Source organism: Cuculus canorus, chromosome 1 (assembly GCF_017976375.1).
Source record: "Cuculus canorus isolate bCucCan1 chromosome 1, bCucCan1.pri, whole genome shotgun sequence".
Taxonomy (NCBI): domain Eukaryota; kingdom Metazoa; phylum Chordata; class Aves; order Cuculiformes; family Cuculidae; genus Cuculus; species Cuculus canorus.
In genome coordinates this window covers 111,079,301-111,105,411 of record NC_071401.1, presented here as the reverse complement: position 1 = coordinate 111,105,411, position 26,111 = coordinate 111,079,301, and the positions used below count along the sequence as shown (strand labels likewise).

General features: G+C 36.6%; 1 protein-coding gene across 6 annotated transcripts in view; it reads right to left on the bottom strand.

Moving 5' to 3' along the window:
- DCAF6 (DDB1 and CUL4 associated factor 6) overlaps positions 1–26,111 on the bottom strand; it is a 90,730-nt gene that overhangs the window by 52,241 nt on the left and 12,378 nt on the right. For all 6 annotated transcript variants that reach the window (XM_054060388.1, XM_054060402.1, XM_054060411.1 and 3 more), the window contains exons 2-8: positions 23,484–23,545; positions 16,614–16,706; positions 11,788–11,973; positions 6,828–6,941; positions 5,658–5,793; positions 3,593–3,807; positions 985–1,078 (exon numbers count right to left, since the gene is read on the bottom strand). In XM_054060388.1, the coding sequence (XP_053916363.1) occupies positions 985–1,078; positions 3,593–3,807; positions 5,658–5,793; positions 6,828–6,941; positions 11,788–11,973; positions 16,614–16,706; positions 23,484–23,545 (900 nt within the window). The remainder of the gene's footprint in view (positions 1–984; positions 1,079–3,592; positions 3,808–5,657; positions 5,794–6,827; positions 6,942–11,787; positions 11,974–16,613; positions 16,707–23,483; positions 23,546–26,111) is intronic.

Below are 26,111 nucleotides of genomic sequence, written 5' to 3'. Positions count from 1 at the left end.
GATGGGAACGCATCCTCTAAAATTTGTAATCCAGTAATTCTGAATACTGAGGGAGCAACAAAGGCAACAGACTAAGGTAAGAGGACACACTCATGCTTCTCCCTAAACAGCATCTCCTATTGTGTATGTCACATACAGAATCCTACCCTACATGGGCCATCAGTCCAATACAGCTACACACTACTCTAGTTTGGGGAATCGGGAAGATTAGAAAAACAACACAGGAAATCTGGAAAGGGAAACAGTAGTCAGAAAAGAGAGACAGATTTAAGGGAAGGAAAACAAATACTTAGACCCCTACAACCTGTCAGATTTAAACAGAAACACATCATTAGATGAAGAGTAAGATGAATGACAAAGCATTCTCTGCCCTGCTTTTATGTCCCATTTTCTGATACTAAAGCATAGGTTTGGAAATGCTCTATATATTGAAACCTCAAGTAATTGAGTAAAAGATTACAAACACGGATATATAAGAATAAAATTTAGTCACTACATGCGTTTTATAAAAAAAAAAGTGAAAGATACAGTATTAAAATTCTATTGCTTTGAATTCCAGCCCTCTAACACAACCACTACGGAGCATTTAATGTGTAACTTGGATTGCATGCGAGGCTTAACTACAAAAAGGGAAATATGCATTTGTGTTACTCCATGACCAATGACAATGAAGTAAGCTCCCCTTGATTTACACCAGCCTAACTGAAGCAACATAATTCTTCTGTAAGAATATCTTCAATCTAGACATTTTATAAAATCACTGCAGAACAGCAGTTCTGTGTTAAATTCTACAAAAACCATCTTAAATTCTGACTGATTCTTAAAACATGGACAGTTTAATCTGAAGCACTTACATATTTCAGGAATACCTAAGAAAAAATGGAAAATATAACTCAAACCAAAAGAAAAAAATCTCAACAAAAAATCCAAGGAAAACAAAACACAAGCAAACACAACAATCCCCACCAACTGCAAACACTTTACCATCTCTTTCTCTTTCACTCTCAGGCCTTGCTCTTGGTCCAGTATCTGACCAATCCCCTCTTAGCCGCAAACGTTTAACAGGAGGTTGCCGTAACTAGAAATTTAAAGAAAAAAAAACCAAAACAGAGAGAGAAAGGCATTTCAAAGCTATTTATGTCAGTACAGAATTCTAAGTTTAAATATAAATGCAATATCTCCATTTTCTCATGTCACATAATTTTATATATATCAAAAAAAGGAATATCAGCCATATGTTCAGCTCAACTATGAATAAGCACAACACTGTATCAATAGAATGTAAGAGTTTTAACTACACAGAAGTTCAACAGTCTAAATCAAGGACTCTCAAAACTAATGCAGCTTTTATTTTATGCAACACTGGCTTTCCTATGTTAATGGAAGCTTTCCATACTGATCAATAATAATTAAGGTCTTCAGAATTCAGCCAGAATTCTGCAAAAATATTTATCTTAGTTAAAAACTACATGGCAGCTTCAGTTTAATGAAATGCGGATTTGCAATTAAGCAAATGGAAAAAAACAATTAGACTTTAACAAAACAAAGAAATCTTGTGAAAACAAATTTAGTTTATTTTTTAACCCATGAGCTTTTTTAAATTTTTGTAGCAGGAAGTATAGAACAGGCACTGTAAAGGTAGTGTTACCTTCAGTGACTTGAAAAGAAACAGCTACTGCTTTGAACATTTAGAAAGGCAGTTCAGTGTTTGAAATTAAGTATATTGGTTAGGCATTTCTGGCCTTAAAAAAAAAAAAAAAAAAAAGAATAGCTGTGCTGACAACTTTAAATTAAATGCAAAACCCCTGTGGTGAAAGTATATTAAACTGTTATCTTCCAGAAGCCCACAAATTCAGGAGGAAAGCTTTATTCCATACAACTTAAAGTCTGACTGAAACAGAGAACAGCATTTAAGTAAAATCATCCAGCAAGAATAAATTATAGGACACATTCTGTGCCTACAAAAGAAAGAATACAGAGGATCTGTTATTAATAGGTGGTCACAATCTTCTCTTTTTATAGTAACTGGGCAGTCAATTCTCCACCAAATTACTTCAGATACAATTAACGTTACATAGAGGAAAAGTGCAGAATCATTTGTTCTCTGCATAACTTTTCTAGGTTCCTCTTAGCTTGCTCCTGCCTCAGTAATGTAACAGCATAAGTCAGCTGGTTATTCTTCCTCAATCCTGTGAATCTACATCCCCTTCTAATCAGTAATATTTGTACTAGTAATAGCAGCCTGTGGCCCAGCAATTGGGTCCTTATACCTCCTCATTTCTGTCTTAGAATCATAGAATCACTAGGTTGGAAGGGACCCACTGGGTCATGGAGTCCAACCATTCCTAACACTCCCTAACCCATGCCCCTCAGCATCTCGTCCACCCGTCCCTTAAACACCTCCAGGGAAGGTGACTCAACCCCCTCCCTGGGCAGCCTCTGCCAGTGCCCAATGACGGTTTCCGTGAAAATTTTTTTCCTGATGTCCAGCCTGAACCTCCCCCGGTGGAGCTTGAGGCCATTCCCCCTTGTCCTGTCCCCTGTCACTTGGGAGAAGAGGCCAGTTCCCTCCTCTCCACAACCTCCTTTCAGGTAGTTGTAGAGAGCACCAAGGTCTCCCCTCAGCTTCCTCTTCTCCAGGCTAAACAACCCCAGTTCCCTCAGCCGCTCCTCATAAGACTTGTTCTCCAGCCCCTCACCAGCTTCGTTGCTCTTCTCTGGACACACTCCAGAGCCTCAATATCCTTCTTGTGGTGAGAAACCCAGAACTGAACACAGTATTCAAGGTGCGGTCTCACTGGTGCCGAGTACAGAGGGAGAATAACCTCCCTGGACCTGCTGGTCACACCGTTTCTGATACAAGCCAAGATGCCATTGGCCTTCTTGGCCACCTGGGCACACTGCTGGCTCATGTTCAGTTGACTGTCAACCAACACCCCCAGGTCCTTCTCCTCCAGGCAGCTTTCCAGCCACTCTTCCCCCAGTCCGTAGCACTGCACAGGGTTGTTGTGCCCCAAGTGCAGGACACGGCATTTGGCTTTGTTAAACCTCATGCCTGTTCAGATCCCTTTGCAGAGCCTCCCTACCCTCCAGCAGATCCACGCTTCCACCCAGCTTAGTGTCATCTGCAAACTTGCTAAGGGTGCACTCAATGCCTTCATCCAGGTCATTGATAAAGACACTGAACAGAGCTGGACCCAGTACCAGTGTCACTGCACGATAAATTATAACAAAGAATATTTATACTTGATTTCAAGGGATATGCTTTTGGTGGCATTGAAAATAACAGAATACACCTCAACTACAAGATTAACCTGCCACAATTGCCAGTCTTATAACCTGAGGTTCACGTAGATGCCTCCTCATCTTCAAGAAAGGGAAAACAGACAAGAAAGAAAACCAGAGTAAAAGAATATTGTAAATATATATATAAATATACTGTAAATATGCACATTTTGAAACACAATCTTCTCAGCATATCTCAATCTGTGACCAGCAACATTGATTTAATTTAAAGGGTAATACAACTGATACAAGTGTGCCACAAGGGAAAAAGTATGAAACATGAAAACAGGTCATCTTAACTACTTGCCTCTTCCCGTCTCTCTTCAGCAGAAGGAACTTTAAGTTCTCGTGCTGTGTCATCCTTGGGATCAAACAAATATATGTAATCCGAAGAGTAGCTAACAAGGATTTCTTGACCATCTTCACTATAACATAGAGAAGTTACTCTGCAGGATCTGTTATTGAGATGAGGAGGAACAAAGCGTGCCACCATTCCAACAGTGCCCCTACCAGCATAATTCCCTATATTTAAAAAAAAAAAGGAGGGGAAAAGACACATTTACTACTGCAAATTTTGAACAATTTCAATATACTCCTTATTTACCATCCAACAAAAGATGATCAGAGAAATGCTAAGTATCACGTAGATTCTGCATTAAACTGCATCTGAATAATGACTTATCAGATCTTACTAGTATTTTGTATTTTTGTTTACAAACACCATTATGTTATAAAAAAAAAAAAAAAGATGAACACACGCATATTCCTATACCACATACCCATCACAAGACAGCGTGTGGATGTTATCTGTTAAATGTAGTACAAATAGAAACTTTGGAACGCAAGAACATTTACACAATAATAATGTAAAATGCATATTGAAATACAAATAACAAGAGAATTCATTACACAAAACTTTACAATTTTCAGACATACATCACCTCTTTTCTACCCACCATGTTTTTAAAAAAATACTAGTTTTTCTTCAAGACATAACAACGCTTACTTTGAACAGCAGAACTCTACGATACATTGGATTTATCATGCTTCCTTGACAACTAACCCCCACTCCACACACTAGAACAATTTTAAATTGTAGAATTACAAGTTTGTGAGCAGAGAAAAGTTACCTATAAGAAGATCTAACACTGATAAAAATAGACCATTCCAAAACCTCATAATTTGCCATGTTATTGTTTCCCGCTATCTGTTGTGGTTTAGTATGTGCAACAGTCTATCCTTGACCACAGACAAGTTCAGAATTTATCATCTCACAATACACAAGGGCTGAAATAGAGTTTTAAATGAGAATCAATAGTGTGTTCGCTAGTCATAGAATATCTCGCCTCTCAAGAAAAAAAATAAACAACCAAACACATAACCTCCCAAACCAAACCAAAGAACACTATACAAACAAATCCAGCAAAAATAATCTTAAAACTTTTGTCTTCTCTCTCCATTACTCTGCAGGCTGGCGTATCTGGATTAATTCTCTTCCTGTATTGTTACAGTACAAGAGCAGGTACACTGTACTTTTTAATCAACCCCCCAAAAATCTGTTCCTCATGCGGTTCTCACAGAATTTTGCTGACTACTGTGATGAAAGAGAGAGATCTTATAAGAACACTATCCTGACAAGCGGGGTATTCTTATGTTTATTGAGCGATCTTTACTGTTCTCTTTCTCCTCCATCACAATCAACAACAGGAAAACACTTCAAGAAATGACAAATTCTGTGATACTAATTACTTGCATGAGTTTGTATATTAATTCATGTGTGTTCAAACAAGGACTGATCATACATTGTAAGAAAGATACATTAGAACAACAGTTTTGTTTGTCACCTGAAATTTTTTTATAAAATCCTTAGCTAAGTATCTGAAGCATGCTAGCTTTCACCTGAAGAATTCATACCTTCTCAGTGAAATTATACTAGATATTGCAAAAACTACTGCAAAGGTAAGCACAGCACTTTATGTTATAGAGTTTAACAGATCTCCTTCCCTAAGAAATAACACATTACAGCAAGGCAGAGTACGAGAAGATAAGAACATAATTAATACTCAGGCTGCAACCACTAGCTTTTTGGAATCTTGAAATCATGTGTTTCGAGACAAAAGACAAGACATTACAAAATGTCTTTTTCTGCATTCAGTATACAGTGTATTCTAAGATGTACAAAATTTACTTACTTGAAGATTTCTGTATTAGCAAATATTAGAGTGAAATGTTATTATTAAAAACCATAGTGCTTGGAGAAGAAATCTACACTTCATTCAGTATTCAGTCATTCACCATCTATTTTGAAAAAAAGAACTTGAAATTGGAACCGCAAACTGCTAGAAAAACTTACTGTAAGGTATGGTTCCTACCTGTTGCTCTTGTACCAAGCATTCGCCGATCATATATTCTTACTGAGCTATCAGAACAACCCACAGCAAGATAGTACGGAATTGGTGGACAGATAGCAACAGAAGTGGCAGCACGCCGGCAGTTTATTAAAATATCCTGGAACAAACAGAAATATAGCATTCACACAGTAGCTCTGAACGTCTAAAGAATAATTCTGTTTTTCACTTCAGGACACAGGCCCTTTAGTCAAGAAGGTTTTGTGAAAACTAGGACTGGCCCTGTGAAGACAGATTTTAAATATGTCAAACAGAAAAGCCATTGCAGAGAAGGAAACCCATCAGAGAAAGAAATACAGCATGAGATCAACTAAAAAGGAAAATAAACCAACCAAAACAAACCACAAGAACAAACATTTAAGAATAGGTAGGAGTAACAACTACAGATTCATAAACTAACTTGCACCTTAGATTTTCCTATGGAAACGTAGGTAACTGTTGAGTCAGAAGAGCACCAAACACGCAGAAATAGTCTAAATTAAATTAAAGGGTTAGAATAGATTTCATCTATGGGGGCAGAAAAAGAGAAAGAAACCCTTGGAACTGGTAAATATGCACAAAGCAGAATAAAATTAACCAAGAGCAGAAATACATACTTTGGTGTCAGTTTTTTTCCAACAGCTGCTCCTGAAATCCAAACACAAGGGATACCACCAGTACCTTACCTTCCAGGGAGTAATACCAGTGACTATTTAGATTTACTATAATTCATTAGCAAATATTTTCTTAGGGAAGAACAAAAGATGCTAAAGAACACAAGTCTGTAAGGGACCTTCAAGGCTCATTTTTTGCCTCTAACTCTGCACTCTATGTAGTAACTAATGTAAACCAGACCAAGAGATTCAATTTCAATACAGAACATTTTCTACCATATCTGAAGCCTCACAAAGTTCATAAACTAAGAAGTGCCAAAGGAGATATTAAAAGAAAACTACCAAAAAAAGAAAAAAGAAAAAAAAAAAGAAAAAAAAGGACTTCCCAAACGTTTTTTGTTTCTTGAGAATTATGTTGTCATCTCCACCAAGGACCCTGAAATCTATTATTTCTAAAAGCCTTACCAGAATTCATATCCTATGTTTGTATGATGTACAGCTCTACATTTAGGTCATCTTTATTAAAAGATTTCACTCTTACATCTTTACAATCTTCCTTTGTGCAACTTGTTTTGATTCGAGTATCAAACCATCTTACAGTGCCATCTTCACCACAAGAGAGGAAAGTATAGGGATCATTTGGTACTGTCATGATCTGATCAGGAAAGCAAAAAAAAAAAAAAAAAAAGTATTAATACTCCCAGAAATACAATTAATTTGATAATAAAAGCATCAACATCCTAAGCAGCGGGAAAGACTGATGCAATTATGACTCAAGTCAAGCTTTCTATTGAAATAAAGAGGAAAACCAAAAAACTACTAGTATTTCTTCATTTTCAAGAAAAGGTTTGAACTACCGTAGTTAAAACAAACTGTGGAACGTCACATAAGAATAATTATTTATAGGTCAAATCTTAGTTATTTCCATTATCTTTTAATAAGCAATATAATTTACTGCAACCAGTTTTCAGACAAGTAATCACTTTGCTGCAATAATTCAAGAGAAACACAGTTTATTTGCTATCAAGTAATAGAAGACAATAACAAACAAAACGCTTAGATGTTTGAAAGACATGAAAATACTAGATTGCTTTTATTCACATAGAGTTGTTCCTTTACAATCAAAATAGTCCCCTGAAGCAACTGTGCGTTACAAGGCTGCTACTAACCTACCCCTCCACTACATTTTTTTACTTTTTAAGAGAGCACTGTATTGCACCATTTTCCTGACCTCAGTCCTAGTCAAACTAGAGAAGACTCAGATGCAGTCTCACATTTACGGCTTCACTCAAGAAAATCTCCTCAGGACAAAATAAAAAGGTAAGCAACCACAATGCCAAAGCTGAATTCCACAGGTCAATAAACACACATGAAACATCATGTTTATACACACTACCCCTTAAAATCAAAACAGAGAATGCAGTAGAAAATAGCGGTATTTTTCTTTTCATACACTACTGCTACAACCAGTAACTTCATAGAAATATATAAAGCTACAAAAATCAATACTAGTGTAATATGCTAATTCAACACAGAGCAAATGTGTGATTCTTTAATGCTTTAATGTATTGATTTCTTCTCCACGCACACACCTAAATAAAAATATCTGTTAATCTCTCTACGCAAAGTGGTATTACAAGGTAATCTCTGCAGGATTCAGCATTTCTTCTTGTCACGCTCAGTTATTAATTGAGACAATGCATGCTGTGACAAATCTTACTGCTGGCAAACCAGAAGTTTAACAGACAAAACAAAGCCAAGGTTTTAATAACAACAGAACAATAAACTTCTGAGCTATGACCATTCTTCTTCAATACATTTGCATAATAGATTGAAATAAAAAGTGTTTTAAACTACGTTCACTTAAATCAATTTTATTAGTGTAGTCGCAAAAGCGAGAAATTGTTCTCCAATCCACTAAATCCTTCCAGCATTTTTGCTGTATTTCAATGTAGAGCTTGGATTGAAAACATTTACATTTAGTAGCTATGTTTTATTTTTGTTCACACTGATACTATTTTACAAGATGGATGTAATAGTGCAGTACATACTTCCACTTGCACATGCCAATTTTTATGCATGGTGTTTAAAAACAGTGTAAGTAACTTTATAAGCACTAAAATAGAGAAATTGAGAAGTGCAGGCTCCAATAATTAAGACTGATTGTTACTATACGCAAGTCCAACAAGTACAGACTACGTATTTAAAATAATTTTTTATTAACCAAAAAAAGCCTTTTCTATTTAAACTTAAAAATATATAGCTACATGATCACTTTAGCATATTGAAAATATGAAGGTAAGAATTGTCCAAAGAAGTACAGTTCTCTTTCTGAAATGTAATTAACGTGAAGGGCAATAAAGAAAAGCATTTGGCTGAGTAAAAATAAACTTCAAACAGCCTCGTATAAGCAACAAATTCACCAGAAACATGTTTCAAGCATTTCTTTCTCCCTCCCTACTTATTCTGGTTTTTCCCTGAATTAAAAACAATTGTCCAACTATCTCGTAGTTCAAAACAATCTTCACAAATCTCCACATTCCTCCGTTTCAATGTCTTGAACTGTCACAAACTCCAAGTTTAAGCGCATCATAAATTCAAACCACATTCCAATTTAGAATTAGTACCTCACAGGCAGATGAAGTGAGCTTTTGTTATTTAGAGAATCCAGTGAGTCAAAGTTCTATATTTAACATGATGATGTGGTTACATACAGCTGGGCAGCAGCGTCACGACATTTTGAAATGAGTTTCCCACTCCAGAAACCTATCGGTGACAATACTGGGCAATGCCAGAAGCTGAAGCTGTATCTCAGTCCTTTGTTTAAAACTCCTTGCCATTTACTCTATTATACTTCCAAATGCCAAGGCTCAAAAAAGGGTCTGCCACGCCATACAATAATACGTGCATTCAATGTTCGAATATCAGGTTTAAGTCACAGTAGCAGAAATAAGAGTAAAAGTACCTCTTGAGGTGTTTTATAAAGCTATCTTTTCAAAGACTTTTTTTTAAAAAGAGAGCTGAAATTTAGCTACGTTAAACCTGAGTGAAAACAAGCGAAGAAAAATAACTTCTAACCGACAGTTGTTAAAATAGTCAATGTCATACAGGGGGCTTGAAATCCCTTCTCTTAGCTGTGTTTAAAAACAGTATAAACAAACAAAACAGCATCACACTACTGTCATTCATAGCAACAATGATGCCATTGATAACATTCTTTGCTAAATCAAAATCATCCGCAATGTTGCCATTTTGACTGTGCAATGCAGCAGTCAAACATCCACACTCTCTTCAACCACTGATTTTGAAGAAATTTATTCTGTATTACTGTATTACTGTTCAGTTATAGTCATTCTATTAGGGACACAAAACTTCCATCTTAATTTGCCAGACTGTTGGGCTCTCCCTATATATTCTGAAATATTTTTCAAACTCCGATTACCTGTTTTGACAAGTTTAACTCGTTATACCTATCAAGTTTATATTTATCATCTGGTTTAGTAGTTTGCAATGTGCACACCACCATTACTGATGACAAACAACTCCTTGCGAAGACACAATCGGCATCTCATATTACAGGTGTTATGTTCTAGCCTCCAGCCCTACTCCTGACTCACAAAAAAAATTGGCAACTGCTTTCATTAAATTTTCCCAGTTTGATCATCGGGTTGCCATACCTGCTGCTGTCAGTCCCTTCCTGTGTCCCACCAAACTGCTGGCCAATCCAAGCCTAGGCAGATCAAAACTTAAGTCTGCCACAGTGATGACTCCTCCTAATAAATTCTTTGCTGCCACAGCTCTTTCATTCGCAATACTCTGAGTCGCCTCGGCCATGACACCAAACTTCACACACTGAAGAACACCCAAGGCTCTAATGATAGTTCTACCACTACCTTCAGATCTCCTCAACACAGTATCCATAACCATTTTCCTATTCTCAAGCTCAAATATCTTTTATATATAATAGTCACAGCTAGATACTCAGGACACAGAGCTGTCAGTAGCGCCTGCAGCCAGCCAGCAAGGAGGCTCCTCTTTCTGCAGCAAGGCACAATGTGAGGACCTGACAGACCACCTCCTCAGCAAGGACATTTCAGCTTTAAAAAATAACATCTCAGCCTCCAGATGTTCTTACGAAAAGGCAGGTTTTATTTGAAATACAGAGAGCATCCAAACAACTTGCAGACTCCACCGGCAGATCACTATATATAGTAAACTTCAGAGATAACTGAGGCAGCTTAAGCTTCTGATTGGGGCCATAAGGACTGATATAGTTGAAAGGAAACAGGAGTTTCTCAGTCATCAAAGCAAACTTCAAAAATAAAAATAGGCAACGCAAGCCTGAAATCCAGAAACACATTTGGCAAAACTGGACATCACTCTTGTATTAAACCCAGGCAAAACCAAACATCCCAGAAACAGGGTGAACACCACAAAGTTCGCTTGACTGACCTACAAAGTTACCCCGCTGACAGAAACTGTTTTTGAAAAAACCTATAATGGAACAAAAGCAACTGTGAGGTCATTTTTACTACATGATAAAAAATTAATTCTGGCAGTACTTCAGCCACTTTCTTTTCTTGCACAATCTTTTCACACTCTCCATTTTTAACAGAGATTTTAAAATATTTTGTTCACTTAGCAAGCTTTTAAATACCTTTCTTTGTATGTTATGAAATCTGAGCTAAATACAGTTTAAAAAGTAGTAGATTTAGGATTTTTTTTCCCTGGGTGTACTGTAGTAGTCTTAAAAAAAAAAAAATTACTAATAAAAAAAGAACAAGAACATTTATAACCCAAGAAGGAAATAGCAGTATTTTTTCTATTCAAAGCACACTAAGTTCTGCAAGCAGTAGATTTTTGCTGTCATTAAAATAACTACATCAATAAATCTGATTACCTTCCTAACTGAAGCAACACTTCGCTTCTTCACTTGCCTATTTACCTGAACAAAACTTCCAAGGGAGGATTGAAAACACTGGCTCTAAATTTACACATAGTTAACCGGAATAAAAAACAGAGAAATTACCTCAAATGGTAAATGCGTTTTTCAGGTTGTTATTCACACATGCTGAAACAGGCATTTCTTAGAAGGATTTAAATTGTGGAAAAGGCATTCAACTGTTAATAAGTGTGTGGGGTGGGTGGAGAATAAAAATTATAGCTCAATAGCCACTGCCTCCTTCCCTCAACCTATGTCAGGAACAAATTCCTAGCACAATTCAAATCATTTTTGCTCTGCAGAGGATTCTTTTAATGAAGGTGTATTTAGCTATGATATTTGCAAAGAAACTGGTCTTAATGACACTACTTTTAGGAAAGTCCTCCATATTACTCTCTCAAAGCCTACTCAGTAAGAAAAAAAAAAAATAAAGCTAGAAGGAAGGTTCTTTAATTCTCACAGAAATAAAATAAATCAGTCTGGTTAAAATCTTGGGCAACAATACAAGAAAATATGTATTCTACTTATCTCAAAATTATCATCTACTTTTGTTAAGTACCTCATAAGTAGTTCCATAGTGGCACGTATACTGGCATTGTCTGTTGGTCTCCGCATCTTGTTCAACATTAGTATAAAAAATGACTCCATCTCCAGAACAAGATACAATCTGTTTGTCATTGGTGCACGGTAAGAATTTTGCACTAAAAATATTGGCCCTGTGTCCTGAGCGAATGGTTGTTAAAACCTAAGGAAGAAAGAAAACAGGAAGGCTGTATCAGGTTAATACTTTCAAAGGAAATAAGGAACTGGAGAATAACAGACTCTAGTACTATAAAACATCAGTTATGTACGGGCTGCCAGTCATCTACAGTTTAATACAACAGAGCAGAGCAAAGTGGTTCCACAAGAGACATTCACTTACACACTTGCACAAAGTAGTCTGCAAAATAAAGGGACTGAAATGCAACTGCCACCTTTTGTTTTTAACATGCTAGTTATATATCACATCGGGTTTCACAAAGTAAAACATCAGTCCAAGGCGATAGCTCAGCAAGCCAGCATATCAGTGAAGAGAGATTTAGAACATCTGGAATACCAAGAGTCAAGCAGAATAAGGCACTGTAATCCGAGCCAACCTTATAGCCTTTAAAAATTGATGCTACTCTTAAAATAAACTCTCTTTAAAAATAACTGATATTTATAATAAAGGCTGTTTTGAAGCCAGTAAAAATAAACATTTAAGAACAAGATTATAGGACAATAAACTAAGAGATGACTTGGTCATTCATTGACAGCACACTAGAGAAGCAAAGCATATAATTTACTTCACCATCATAGTTGGGTTTGAACACTTTGTGATGACTCTTTATATTTCCTTACATATGACTTATTAGCCTATCAATACTGAAAAACCTCCATGTGCTTTCCTGTACACTAGTGAACATTCTATTCTTACTTTATTTCTCCTGTCTGCAGCACTGAAATCAAATGTATTTTCATCACTACTAATAGGACAAAGACATGTACCAAGTTGTTTACAATGTGAAAATTACTTCCAAATTCCCACTCAATTAACTGAATCAAAAAAAATGTAATGTAAGTGAAGTTGCTCTGTCAGCAATAGCGCATGCCTAATATTTGAGAAGGTGTGAAATAGCTCTTGTAAACAATTCACACCAAAAAATATTAAGAATGTGCCTGCGTATTCCAGGGTAAATAAAAGGCTCAGAATTTAAAAACAAAATTGAAAAAAAAAATTAGGAGATATAATCTATTCATTTTATTTCAATAAATCTGCCTCTTCATTTAGATTTGTTCAGATTTCTCCATTTTACTGAAAACCTTTAAAACCAAAGCTCTGAAAATAAATGAGGAGCTTGGTATCAAAGGACCAACTCAGAACAAGGTGTCAATAAGATACCCTAGTTCAGATGATGGTTCAAGATGTCATCTATTAACCTCATCTCTGATTTTATGCTATTGCTACTGCATTTCAGGCCTCTCAGAACAAGAAAGACATTGAGGTCCTGGAGCATGCCCAGAGAAAGGCAACGAGGCTAGTGAAGGAAGGATCTGAAGCATTGGTGTTACAAGGAGCAGCTGAGGGAACTGGGATTGTTTAGACTGGAGGAGACTGAGGGGAGACGTTATCGCTGCCTACAACTGCATGAAAGGAGGTTGTAGTGAGGCGGGTGCTGGTCTCTTCTCCCAAGTAACAAGTGATAGGACAAGAGGAAATGGCCTCAGGTTGCACCAGGGGAGGTTTCGACTGGATATTAGGAAAAATTTCTTCACAGAAGGAGTGGTGAAGCATTGCAACAGGCTGACCAGAGAAGTGGTGGCGACACCATCTCTGGAGGTGTTCAAAAGATGCACAGATGTGGCATTTAGGGACATGGTTTAATGGTGGACTTGGCAATGTTAGGTTTAAGATCATCAAGGCCAACCGTAAAGGTCTTTTCCAACGATTCTGTGATTCTACGACTGCCCTCAAACTTGGAAAAACTCAGCTTTTTCTTTCCCTCCCTTCTCCTCTACTCCACTGTAAACTAAAACAGTGTTCAGAAACACACACAGCTACACATTTTCAGCAAAGGAAATAATTCTCACAGACAGATCTAACCTCATCTTGCCTGCCCCTCAATTTCCTCAGTATGTTGCATGGTGTTAAAATAAAAAATACTGAAGTATTACAGCATTTATCATATGCAGAAGATTTTCAATACCCTTCTTGGCTTGCACTGTAAATCGTCTTCCGCTCTGGTTATTAGACTGCCTTAGAGAGAGGAGAAAGAGGCATATAATGCCCTTGAAGGCCTCCAGGGATGGGGCATCCACAATCCTGGGCAACCTGTGCCAGTGCCTCACCGCTCTCACAGCAAAAAAAATTCTTCCTAATATCTAGCCTAAATCTCCCCTCTTTCAGCTTAAAATCATTACCCCTTGTCCTATCCCTGCAGTCCCTGATAAAGAGACACTCTTCCCTTCTTTCCTGTAGCCCCTTCAGGTACTGGAATGTCGCTATAAGGTCTCTGCAGAGCCTTCTCTTCTCCAGGCTGAACAACCCCAACTCTCTCAGCCTGTCCTCGTATGGCAGGTACTCCAGCCCTCTGATCATTTTTGTGGCCCTCCTCTGAACTCGCTCTAACAGATCCACCTCCTTCCTGTGCTGAGGACTCCAAGTGGAGTCTCACAAGAGCAGAGTAGAGAGGCAGAATCGCTTCCCTCACTCTGCATCTCTTAACAGTCTTTGAAAAAGCTTTGAAAACTGAGTGCTCAACCTGATGTAAATAAATTAATTCTCATCCTTTTGTACCATAATTGTAGCAGGTAGAGCTGAAGCTCCAGCCTATCTCTCCCTCCTTCCCACTCCCAGTACTGTGATGCCTAAAACAAATGAAATAAGGAAGAAATGATCACAAGAAGAATTCTTCTCAGCCATCCCTAAGTATAATAAAGTGCTCATCCTTTTGATTTAGGCTTGCAATTATTATTAGAAATTGAGAAACAGAAAAAATTCTCCTTCTGAGACGCACTACAGAGTAGCAATTAAAATTTGCATCTGGCCATACAAAACACAAACTGGAGCAACTCGCATACAACTCATGCAAATAAGACTAAAACAGATTAAATGTTTCCTTATTAGGTATTTCACTAACACAGAAGACTATATTGATTGATTGCTGAAGTCCTCTTTTGCTACTCTAGCTAGTTCATAACAGAAAATATAGTGATAACGATATCCGCCAAGATGACGAAACTACAGCAGAATTCTGGTACCAATACCAATTTGATCCCTTTTCCTGTATTGATTCAGTTACTCGAACCAGAGAAAATAAGCTAACACAATTGTAACAGTCATTAAAAATTGCATCTCTAGTACAATTCAGGAACAACACTGATTACTAAATCTTCTTCCTAGTACCTGCTGTTTTATAATTGCATTTGCATATATTGGGGAAATATAATCATCCTCTATCTGCTCTGCTGTTATGTTAAAAAATAAACTGGCTGACATCTATATTTTTCTTTTGGCTTAAGCGCAGCAGTAGTGTACAGCACGGAAAAACACCAAACTCATCCCATGAAAGCATAAAGTTTAAATTTCTGCATCTATCAAAATATTATGATGTTTTAATATAATAATTATATAATAAGATAATAATTTAGCAACCACCCCATAGCTACATATTAACATAAACTGCACAATAAATTCTAAACACCCTTTGCTTGCATGAAAAACTTTTACTTTGCAAGTCTCTCCAACAACACTCACTTTGGAATATACCCTTCTTCCACTTCAGAGCTGTCTCTGATACTTCTTCAGCTGAACTCTCAGTCCAACAGAAACTCTGGCCTAACAACATTCATCTGAACTTTGTGATACTAACACCAATAGCTGAAAGGAAGAGATGAAGCTTGGAAGCTACAACTCCTTTGGGGAAGTGAGAGAAAGTGCCTTACCTATATGTATAGCCAACAATCCAGATCACTTTTTTTTTTTCCCATGACAGTTCTTCAGCAAGGTAAAATATTGCTGCCTCCATAATCTCCTACTCAAACTCTCTTCCACCATACCAACCACACATTTTCATTCCCCAATCACGCTTAATTTTTCAGTATCTCTTTAGGGTTTAGTTCTCAGCCTTTGAGAAAACATGGGAGACAGGACTTCACCTGAACATTGCTGTACATCCAGGATCCCCAGCACTGGACACAGAGAATCTGTTCTATCAAACTACCAGCAGCTCCTTACAGAGCAAAGTTTGTAACGTTACTATTAAGTGACAGATGCCAGCTGATATCACTGGAAGCCACTGTAACCCTTGTGAGCGCAGAAGTGGAAAATCAGAGACCTTCACAGCACTTCCCCCTCACAAACCCGCTTCCCCTGTTTCAATACACATTACTCTTCATCCATGTACACACACACAAGGCAATGTGCTTTCAAATGGTAATGAAGTCTTTTAATCAGGAATGACACTTCAACAACATTACTCAGAAAGACAATATTACATACAGCAGAAGCTAATATAGTATTTTAAAACCAAACTGAAACAAAACAATTTATCTGACTATAAGGTTTCATAAGAATTACTGAATCCTATTGCTAATTCTGACACTAATCCGCTGTGAGACCATGTTCCTTTTGTGCCCAACTACCTACCGTAAAATGGGATAATATCTGTGTCGCAAGGGATTACAATACTAGGGTTTTAAAGCACTGTGAAGTTTTATCCCCATTTATAAACTCGGTAAAGTGCCTGATAGTATCTCTGTCAGATACTTAGTATCTGAAAAATAATACCTTGAGAAATATCTTAATACCTTGAAAAACAACAACTTATTATTTGGAAACTACTGAGTATCCAGAAACGAACCTACCTTTCTGCTGTATGGATTAGTAATTACGAGGTTGGTGTCATCCGAACCAGATAAAATATATTCTCCTGTATCATTCCAGCAAATTGTATTCACCTGCATGAATTAACAACAATTAAACTTACATTAATTCAATTCTCAGAATATTAAAACATCAATATTCATGCAATGCTACAGAAATAGGAGTTACAAATTCAACTGAAATTATGCAATTTCTAAGCAGCTAGCAGTGAAAAAAAGTGTTTTTAAAAAATTATAAGAGAATCAACTGCTTCAACTATGGCATCTCAGTTACTCCCTTTGCTCCTAAACAGTTCATCAGCTGAATTAAGCCTTCCCACAAAACCCTTAATAGTCATGTTTTTACACATTCAGGTGCTTCAACGTACTCAATCCACTCCACAGAGTTATCTGAATTTGAACAGGAGGGCATCACAACGCCCTTGTTATTGTATGTTCGCATTATCCAAATTTTGACCATCCATTGCTTTGCATGCTTTTCAGTGACCACACCATCTCAGGGATCCTGTGAAAAACACAGCAGAATACATCCCAGATACCTTTTGAGAAGTGTGAGTATGCTGCAAAAGAATCATCCTACAGAGAGGTACAGAATCTTATCAGGAAAACTTTCCAATATACTTCCTTATCAAGTCTCCTTTTCAAAAGATTGTGTTTGACAATGTGTCAATGAAATAAAGCTGTAAAAGCACTCTAAATCCAGAAAGCTCAGAAAGTATCCTCAGAATAACCTGTCTTCAAGCAGCAACTCATGCACAAGCACCAAAGACAGCATGTATGACCACTATTATTTCAAGCAGCCTCTAAAATAGCTTATAGAATAACTGCCTTAGTGTAATGTATCAGGGTAGACTATATCATTAGTAAAAACCTCACTTTGTTCTAAATCCTTTTCTTATTCTTTTTTTTTTTTTAAAAAAAAAATTATTCTAGTGTCTCGTTCTGAGTCCAAAAGACAAAGTTGTTTTGATTAAAATAAATATACCAATTTTCATTATTATTTTAATCACAAGTTTATGTTGGGTTCTTTTATCAGGCAAAGCTGCAAAATCAGAATTAGCTGTTTCAGTTGGATCATACAGGCAATAACTCAACATATTCATTGAAGGGCTTTAAATTAACTTTTGCCACGCAAAAAAGCCCCGACAACAACAACAACAGACCTATCTTTGTATTACAGTGACCATGCCTATGGCAGAGTTAGCTGAATGCTCAGCACCAGTTAAATGATGTTAGGAATCATTTGGAAATGCACAGAAGAGTAAACATCATTCTGTTAGGTTATATATGCATGGTAAATCTGCATCTTCTATAGTACCTAGTTTTGGTTCACATTCCACTTCTGTGCTCTCCATTTCCAGTACCGCCCACTTCAGACGAGAAATTATGAAAGAGAATGACTGGGGTGATATTATGTACTGAACACTTTTTATTGCAAGAAGCAATTAATTTTTACCACTCCGGTGAGGGGATATGACAGAAGCTTCTGAAATCATGAATTTAATGGAAAAATAAATATGAATTTAATGGAAAAACAAATAATTTTCCATGGTCCTTACAGTGCAGGAGATAGGAGGACCTTCAATGAAACCATTACATGACACATATGGCATTGGAATTAATTGTCACGGAATGTCCTAAACACCGGAAGTGGAAGAATATATGTGTTCAAAGAAAAACGAAAAATTATCAGAAACAAAGATGGAACTTTCACCTCCATCTGTCCATTGAAGTATGATGAGTTCTCTAGCACAGCCTTGAAGTACTGTCTGCTTTCCCCGCCTCAACTTTCCTCAAAAATCAGTACTGGTCACTTTCAAGGCCAAGTTATCAGGCTCAGCTGAGCATCGGTATGACCTTGCATGGCTACTTTTATGATTTTATAACTCTGGCTGTCAATCACCAAGAACCATGTATTCAACTAGCCCCCCAATCCATCTATCATTGAAGGAATTTGTCCTGACAACAACTGTACTTTAAACATGTTTGTCAAACATAGCGCCATACTACAGCAAGGGCAAACACAAAACCCAAGAACATTCATTTTCACCTATATTTCCTTACAGGCAAAAAAATACTATCAGTGCTCTACAGAAATCAAAACACTTATACAAGGCTACAAGAATAGAAACAAGAACAAAAAACTGAAAAAACAGGGACGCTGCCAAAAAATTAGAACGCATGATGTGAGAAGGAAGAGCTAGCACAAAAAAATTAAACAAATTGAGGGACGTGGGCATCTGTGTGTATCAAAAACCCCCAAAATCTGAAGGACAGGAGAGCAGAGAAAGCATCAAAGATGCAAAGGGGAGACATGATTACCTAACCTGCAGCATCACAAACCCACACAAGACATCAATCATTCTCCCTCTTAATCTAAATTTCATTGCACTGATTGCCTCAGGGCTCAGCAATTTCAACACACCTTCCCCAAGACAAAGTTGGTTCAGGAAAAACCCTGAAGCGAGATGAAACAACCAAATATGTGCTAGAGGTCTATAACTAAAAAAGCTTTTTATTGTGTACCAGATCACTTTCTCAACATCACCATAAAAAAATAACAGTCTTTCTGTGGAATAACCTTGATTATTTTTTTTTCAAGAGAACACATTCCAGTAAGAGATCAGTCAATACACTACATTTCTCAGTGCCCAGTACAATCTATTGACCAACAGTGAATAGCCCCAATGAACATGCATATGGATCACTGAAAACATACGCTTGGCAAGAGGAGATTTTAAAAAGTGCTTATGCTTCATTCCATGATAGAAAATACACTATTAAAATACAGGTAGATATTTGGTATGTATTTCAAAACCACATAGAAAAGCTATCTATGTACTACCTCCACAGCCACTCAACATCCAATTAAAAGAATAACGCAACAGTTACTACACTAAGGGTTCCAAATTGTTGGGAAAAGGTGTTAAGAGACAAGAGGAAAAAATAAATGCAACACAAACAACGGACAATTAATAACAAGATGAGAAAAGTCAAGAAGTGTGTAATTAACTTTTTTCTATTAAGTACTCAACATTATCAACTGTATGTAATTTTATTTGCCACTCAACCAGCCCTGACAGGAAGCAGCAGGCACTTTTGATTAATTAGTCAAATAGTCAAAAATAAATCTACTGTCTCGGTGTTTCCCTCAAAAGCAATGCACAAGGAGAGTACAGCCAATCCTTAAAAAAAATGAACAACAGAACTTCTCACTTCTATGCAATGTAACAGGGTAGCTTAACAGAATAAAACAACAAACCAAAACAAACAAACAAAACCAAAACAAAACAAAAAACACAGGAGAAAGGAAATAAAAATGACCATGGACATTCAGAATACCAGAAAGATGTCCTAAGCAAGGAAGCGGGTGAAAAAGGCACTACTTTTCATCTATGGAGAAAAAGATAAAAACTGCACATTCTAACAATATGCAGACACACTTCGTATAGCAATTTAAGCATAGCTTTGAGGACTACATCTAAAAATGACTTGCTCAGAAGTGTCATCCTGAGGGAGATGTATGCTACACAGGTTGCTTCTTTGTTCCTGAACTGAATGCCTAGACATGGAAATGAGAAAATATTCTTCCAAGTAATCCTCTTTCCTCTAAGTTAAAAGGTAGAGTTTGCCCATGAAAAAGACTCCATCTACCTATGTGTTCTGCAGTTCTACCTTCCTCAGCTTTCACGGGATCAGAGCTGGAAAAAAAACACAATATTTTTATTCCAATTCAGTATGGTATAGAGTTGTTTTCTCCTTTACTTTCTTCACACTTCATTGCTGCTGGTCCAAATCAATTCTGTTTCTTCCTTTGGACTTAGCTACTTCATATATAAAGCATCTCACCTAACTCTATACATTTCCTCATCATCTTAAGCTCCATTTAGAGTTAACATGGAAAATGCCAATTTCTGGCATACACATGACCTCACACCGAACTGGACAAGGTGAATCTTGTTGAAAGAGATAAATCATGCCCTGGAAGGATGATAATGTTACAAACAGACATCGATAAGTCAGTAGTCTAATTCAGTTATTTCATACACTACTACTAGAACCTGTGTCTTCAAACAAAATGGAAAAGCACACTATTTCAAAGACAATGGTACCTAAACCCTGAGATGAAAAAAAAAAAAAACCTCAAACAAAAAGGTACTATAGTAATACTGCTATTACAAGAGCATGTATGAGGTCTGACAAAAAAAAAACCCAAAACTCCAGCTGTAGTTCTTCTTATATAAGAAATTAAGAAAATCAGTCATAATCACCTTCAAAATAGTTCCCTTCTGAGTTGACAAACAGCTGCATACAATGCTGCCAACATTCAAACCAATTCCACAAATCATTTTCTGAAAGGCTGTTGAGGATCTCGCTTGCTTTTTGCTTTCACATCTTCTACCGACAAAGAATGGGTTCATTTTACGCACTGACTTGATCTTTGGGAACTCTCAGTCAATAATTGAAAAGTTCCCATTGTGGATTTATTCTGTTTCACAAGAAACTGAAGAAACTTGATATTAACTCTCTGCTCACTCTTGCACATGGACATTTTCCGACCAAGGGTAAGAAAATGCCTCCATTTCAACATGCATCCACTCATACTGAGTGAAGCAATTGAGTTGAGCCTTGTCTCACTGTGACAGGTTAGAACATGTTCTATAACCACCTCTCCGTCTCTCTCCTCCAGCTCTTGGTTCATGAGTTATAGGGTTAGTCTCAGTTTTTTTGTGTCAGAACTCATATACTTTAAGTAATTCAGAGAATTATTCCCTTCTTCAAAGGCATTGTACCCAACTACGATTATATATACAGTCGTATAGATCTCTATCTCATATACAGATCTCTTCTGTGTAACATAGATCAAACGGTAGGTAGGAAGCTGGGCTTCACTTTTATCCTCAATTAGAAAAAAAATTCCTGCCTTAGTAGTACGTTGTCCACCGTGTCCAATTACACAGCATGCTTTATATAGAAAACACAAGTCACAACTTACTCCACAGAAGAATGCAAATGTTCTTAACAGAAAAACAACCAAAAAACCAAAACCAACTCCTGCTCACCAACCCTCAAAGAAACATCAACCACCTCATAAAACCCAAGAAATCCATAAACACCCTTAATAAGACAACTACAACATTCATTCTTCACATTTGAAATGTATGCTTCTGGTGGGGGTGAAAGACTAGTATGATCATTTACCATTGATAGTACAAGCATTTTACTCAGTAAGGGCGCTGTCGTTTCATTTACTTTTATTTCACAGATTTTTTTTTTTTTAAAAGCATAGTAAGAAATTATACCGAAAGATCGGTATAAAGATTATTCCCTGAGGTAAATGAGGTAAGAACTCCTAATACCCCATTCTCTAAAGGTGGATAGTTCTGAGCGAATTTAATTTCTAAAGACATTTTTCAATTCGCACCAGTATTTTAAACACCTGCATATAACGCTGTTAAGTTCACAATTAAAACATGTTCCACTTAGTAAAACAATTCAGTTAGGTCACATGTTAAAGCATACTTTAAAGCTAACACAATCAATTCAAAATTAATTTGCAAATACATATTCACCAGGTAGATCCAAGCAACACCAAACAGCCAACACCAAATTTGCTGTTTCTGTCCCAAGAAACAACGGTAGTGTTAACTAAATAAGAGATCAGTCACTCCATTTTTATCAAGTAGCGAAGAAATACAATTTCCCTGGGCCCTGTTTTATAGGCAAAAGTTACTTTTTACAAGAAAACAAAACAAAACAAATATTTTAAAAACACCAACCACATCCAGGAAAATAAACTTAAAAAAAATTCATCTTAAGTATCTTTGAGCAGATGAAAACTCCCAGAAAAGAAATTTCAAAGTAAAAATCATTGCTCCAATCCTGAATACAAAACATGATAAATAACTTTCTACATATAGAATCATAAAATGGTTTGGGGTTTGAAGAGACCTTACATTGTCATTCCTATAACATTTCCTTAGAAGAACATGGAAATCAACGAATTTGTTTAGTTAACAATTATAACACTCCCAATTAATTTAAAGCTACAAGTGTAAACAACTCCAGTTAAAAAAAAAAGACAAAAACTTTATATCTGAAAAGCTTTTGAAGTAAACATGTTAGAGCATAAAATTTACACTTACATTTTCACTTTTTATAGCATGTCTAGTATTCCTTCACTTTCCAGATCTTGTCAACAAAGACAACAAATGCTTTAACAATCACAAATTTCTGCTGTATTTGTTTAAATATGGCAATCTCTTTGCCATGTACCTCGTTTAAATAAAATCTTTTATTTAAAAACATATGACTTAAAATGTACCACTTTTAAAAATTAAGTACTTAAATAAGCAATATTTCAAGTTGTGTTATTGCCTTTCAGGGGAGGCTTATTTTTGTTTTATTGTCTCTTTAAGAAAGTATGTAGCGTTTGATCACTTGCTTTTTAGACTTGGAAAACAAATCTCTCAGAACACTACTACAGCTTTAAGTCAACAAAATACATCAATATCACACAACACCACTAAAGATACCATTTAAAGTTTTCAGATGAGTTCTAACTGAGAAGATAAGCATGTGTTTTCCTGGCATAAAAGATTAATTCTTCCAGCAGTGGGATGCACTGTTAAGATATAAGAACGTGATTTTGTTTTGCTTCAAAGTTAAAGTGTCAGATGTTTAAGAAGAAACAAATATCTGGAGAATTCAGATGTGCGTCTCAACAAGCAGAGGTTTCTGGCTCAGTTTTAATACAAGGTATTTGCATTTTTAAGTTAAGAAACTATTACCATGGCAACAAAATCATAATTTAAAATTTTATAAGAAACAAAAAAGCAACAAGTGACTTACACATCCATCATGCACATTCAAGGTTGCTTCAAGTTTTAATCTTTGGATAAACTCTCTTCTCCCTGTGAAGAAAAATACCCATTACATACTCTTTTAAAACAATAACACTGAAGAAGTAATTAAGACCTTGCTAATGAGCACTAACAGGTCAAAACCTAAACAATGAAGAACTCGGATATAAATGTAAGTTTTAAACCAATTATCATTTTACATATTATAGGAATATAAAGAAGAATGTGTTCTGGTCTCAAGTAGAAATTAAAACACAGTCTCATCATTTCAACAAAGAACTGGAAGTTGATCTTCCAAGCATTATCTACAACTCAAACTAGAGAAGACCCAACTTCAATTTCATTATTAATGCTGCATTTGAAAAGCAACATTGAAGGCCAGCACTATTCCATTTGATATATATTAATAGAAAAAACACAAAGGAAACTTTCAGAAGGGTGAAGTGAAAGAAGGAGATAAAGGAAAAAGAAGAAATTTATAAATGCATATTGATCAAGGCAAGGTCCTAGAAAGGTCCTTATTAACTCTATATAAACTAACTTACATATTACTTCTATTTTAGCTGATCTAGTGGGCAGCCTGATCTAGTGGGATGTCCCTGCCCATCGCAGGGGAGCTGGAACTGGTTGATCTTTAAGGTCCCTTACAACCCAAACTGCTCTATGATTCGGACTTATCACTGGCACTTAAAACCACTACTGTATTTTACAAATTAAGAGGGGAAAATAAAGTGTATTGGAAACAGAGTGGTCTCTTTCTGAGCTGGATATTTAAACAAATAGCTCCAACTTCCACTTAATTCAGTGCCCCCTTTTTATGAAAACAAGTTATAATGAACGTAACTCAGAAAGCACTTTCAGAAAAGACGAATATTGATAAACCTTAACTTTTTACTTAAATCCTAAAAGCACTTAAACTCAAGGACTATTATCCTTTTTGTCCTGTGTTTGTACAACTCTGAGAACAAAACTCCATGTAAAAGCATTACACTGATGGCCATTGCTAGTCTGCTCTGTTTTCAAATATGAAACCCATCAAACTCACTCAAAATTAACTTTTCTGCCTTCCCTTGAGGAAACTATGGAGTCAGAGAAAGAACTGCAACAACCCTCTCAACATCTGAAAACCCTACATTTCTGAACTTGTTTTTGACCAGCTCAAGACTGAACCATTTCAGAGCCCAGTGTTGCCTCTGTCACTGCAGCACAAATTGGGAAAAGTAATTTCTCCTCTCCCCACTCGCTTCCTCTTAATGCCTTTTATTAGTCCCATATACTCTCCAACAATGAAAAGAACACCCGATATCGACATCTGGCCCCTCACAATCACAGACTGCCACAGCGCAACCATCAGACTGAGAAGCAGGCACTGAACATCTGTTTCAGACTCAAAGACTGGGAAACCCTTCAAGCAGTACCAACTCCAGCAGGCATACCTGCTCCTCATTCAATGCTCATGCACCTTTCCTTCCACGAAAAGGCATCTTCTGCTGCCTAGTTTTTGCTGGGACCAAAAGTCATCTCCAAAACAAAACGTTCATAGCACAGCTCAAGTGCCACATCAAATTAAGATCATACTTTGGCAAAATATGTTTTCTTCTTTAGAAGGAGGTGCTGACTAGCTGAAATGGTTATAAACAGCTTGCTTTTAAAGAACACCTAGGCTAGCTCTAAAAAGATAAAAAACATACTCTCTTATGCCCCATTTTACAGACACCAAAACTGTGACATCTTGGAAGTGCTACAATTTCCATTAACTGGGAATAGCCATCATTTGAGAGAGATTAAACTAACAAACTTAAATCTTATGCACCATGCACTACTAGCAAGAATTAATGCACTCTTTGATTGGGAATACATCTACCTAGTTCACTATTCTTTCTGTATCACTATTCCTTATTGCCTTTCCCTGCCCAGAGGAACAGACTTTGAACTTAGGTCCTTAATAGTTGGGGTTTTGTACCTTTCTGTTAAATTCTATTATTTTTTCAAATCACAAAACAATACATGTATTTTCAATCTAGATGCCTATTTGCAGGTTGATCTGATTTCTACGACACTTGATTGAAAGTAAATGTAAATACTAAGGAAGGAAATATCACCTCCTATATGCTTATATGTCACTTTGCATAACAGAAACCTAATAACTTGCTTCTAGGATGCTATTGTAATGCAAAATACTACGTGACACCCTGAATAGGATAACTTCAATAAGAAAGATATATACAAAACCCCAATGTTTGCCAGTTCCATCACATTTTCACTTGTAGAATCAAAGTCTGATAAAAGTGGACGATTCTTGGGCATTGCACTGCATGCATATAGCACACCTGGAAGCAAGGTGATGTCTGCAGACCAACAAGCAAGCACTTGCTGAGACTCTTCTACACAGAAACACTATAAGAAATTAACTCATTTTTTAAAAAAAGTAAAGCAACAGATTTTCCCCCTTCCCGTATGGTCTCATTTTAATCCAAACCACTTAAATCAGCCAGCAAGAAACAGTAAGTGTGTTTTAATCACACCTTCACTGCAATTTTTATTTCCTTACAGAAGTCTGTTGACAAATTAGATATGAACTGACTTGCTGCTGTTGGATAAGGATTTTTTGGTCTTA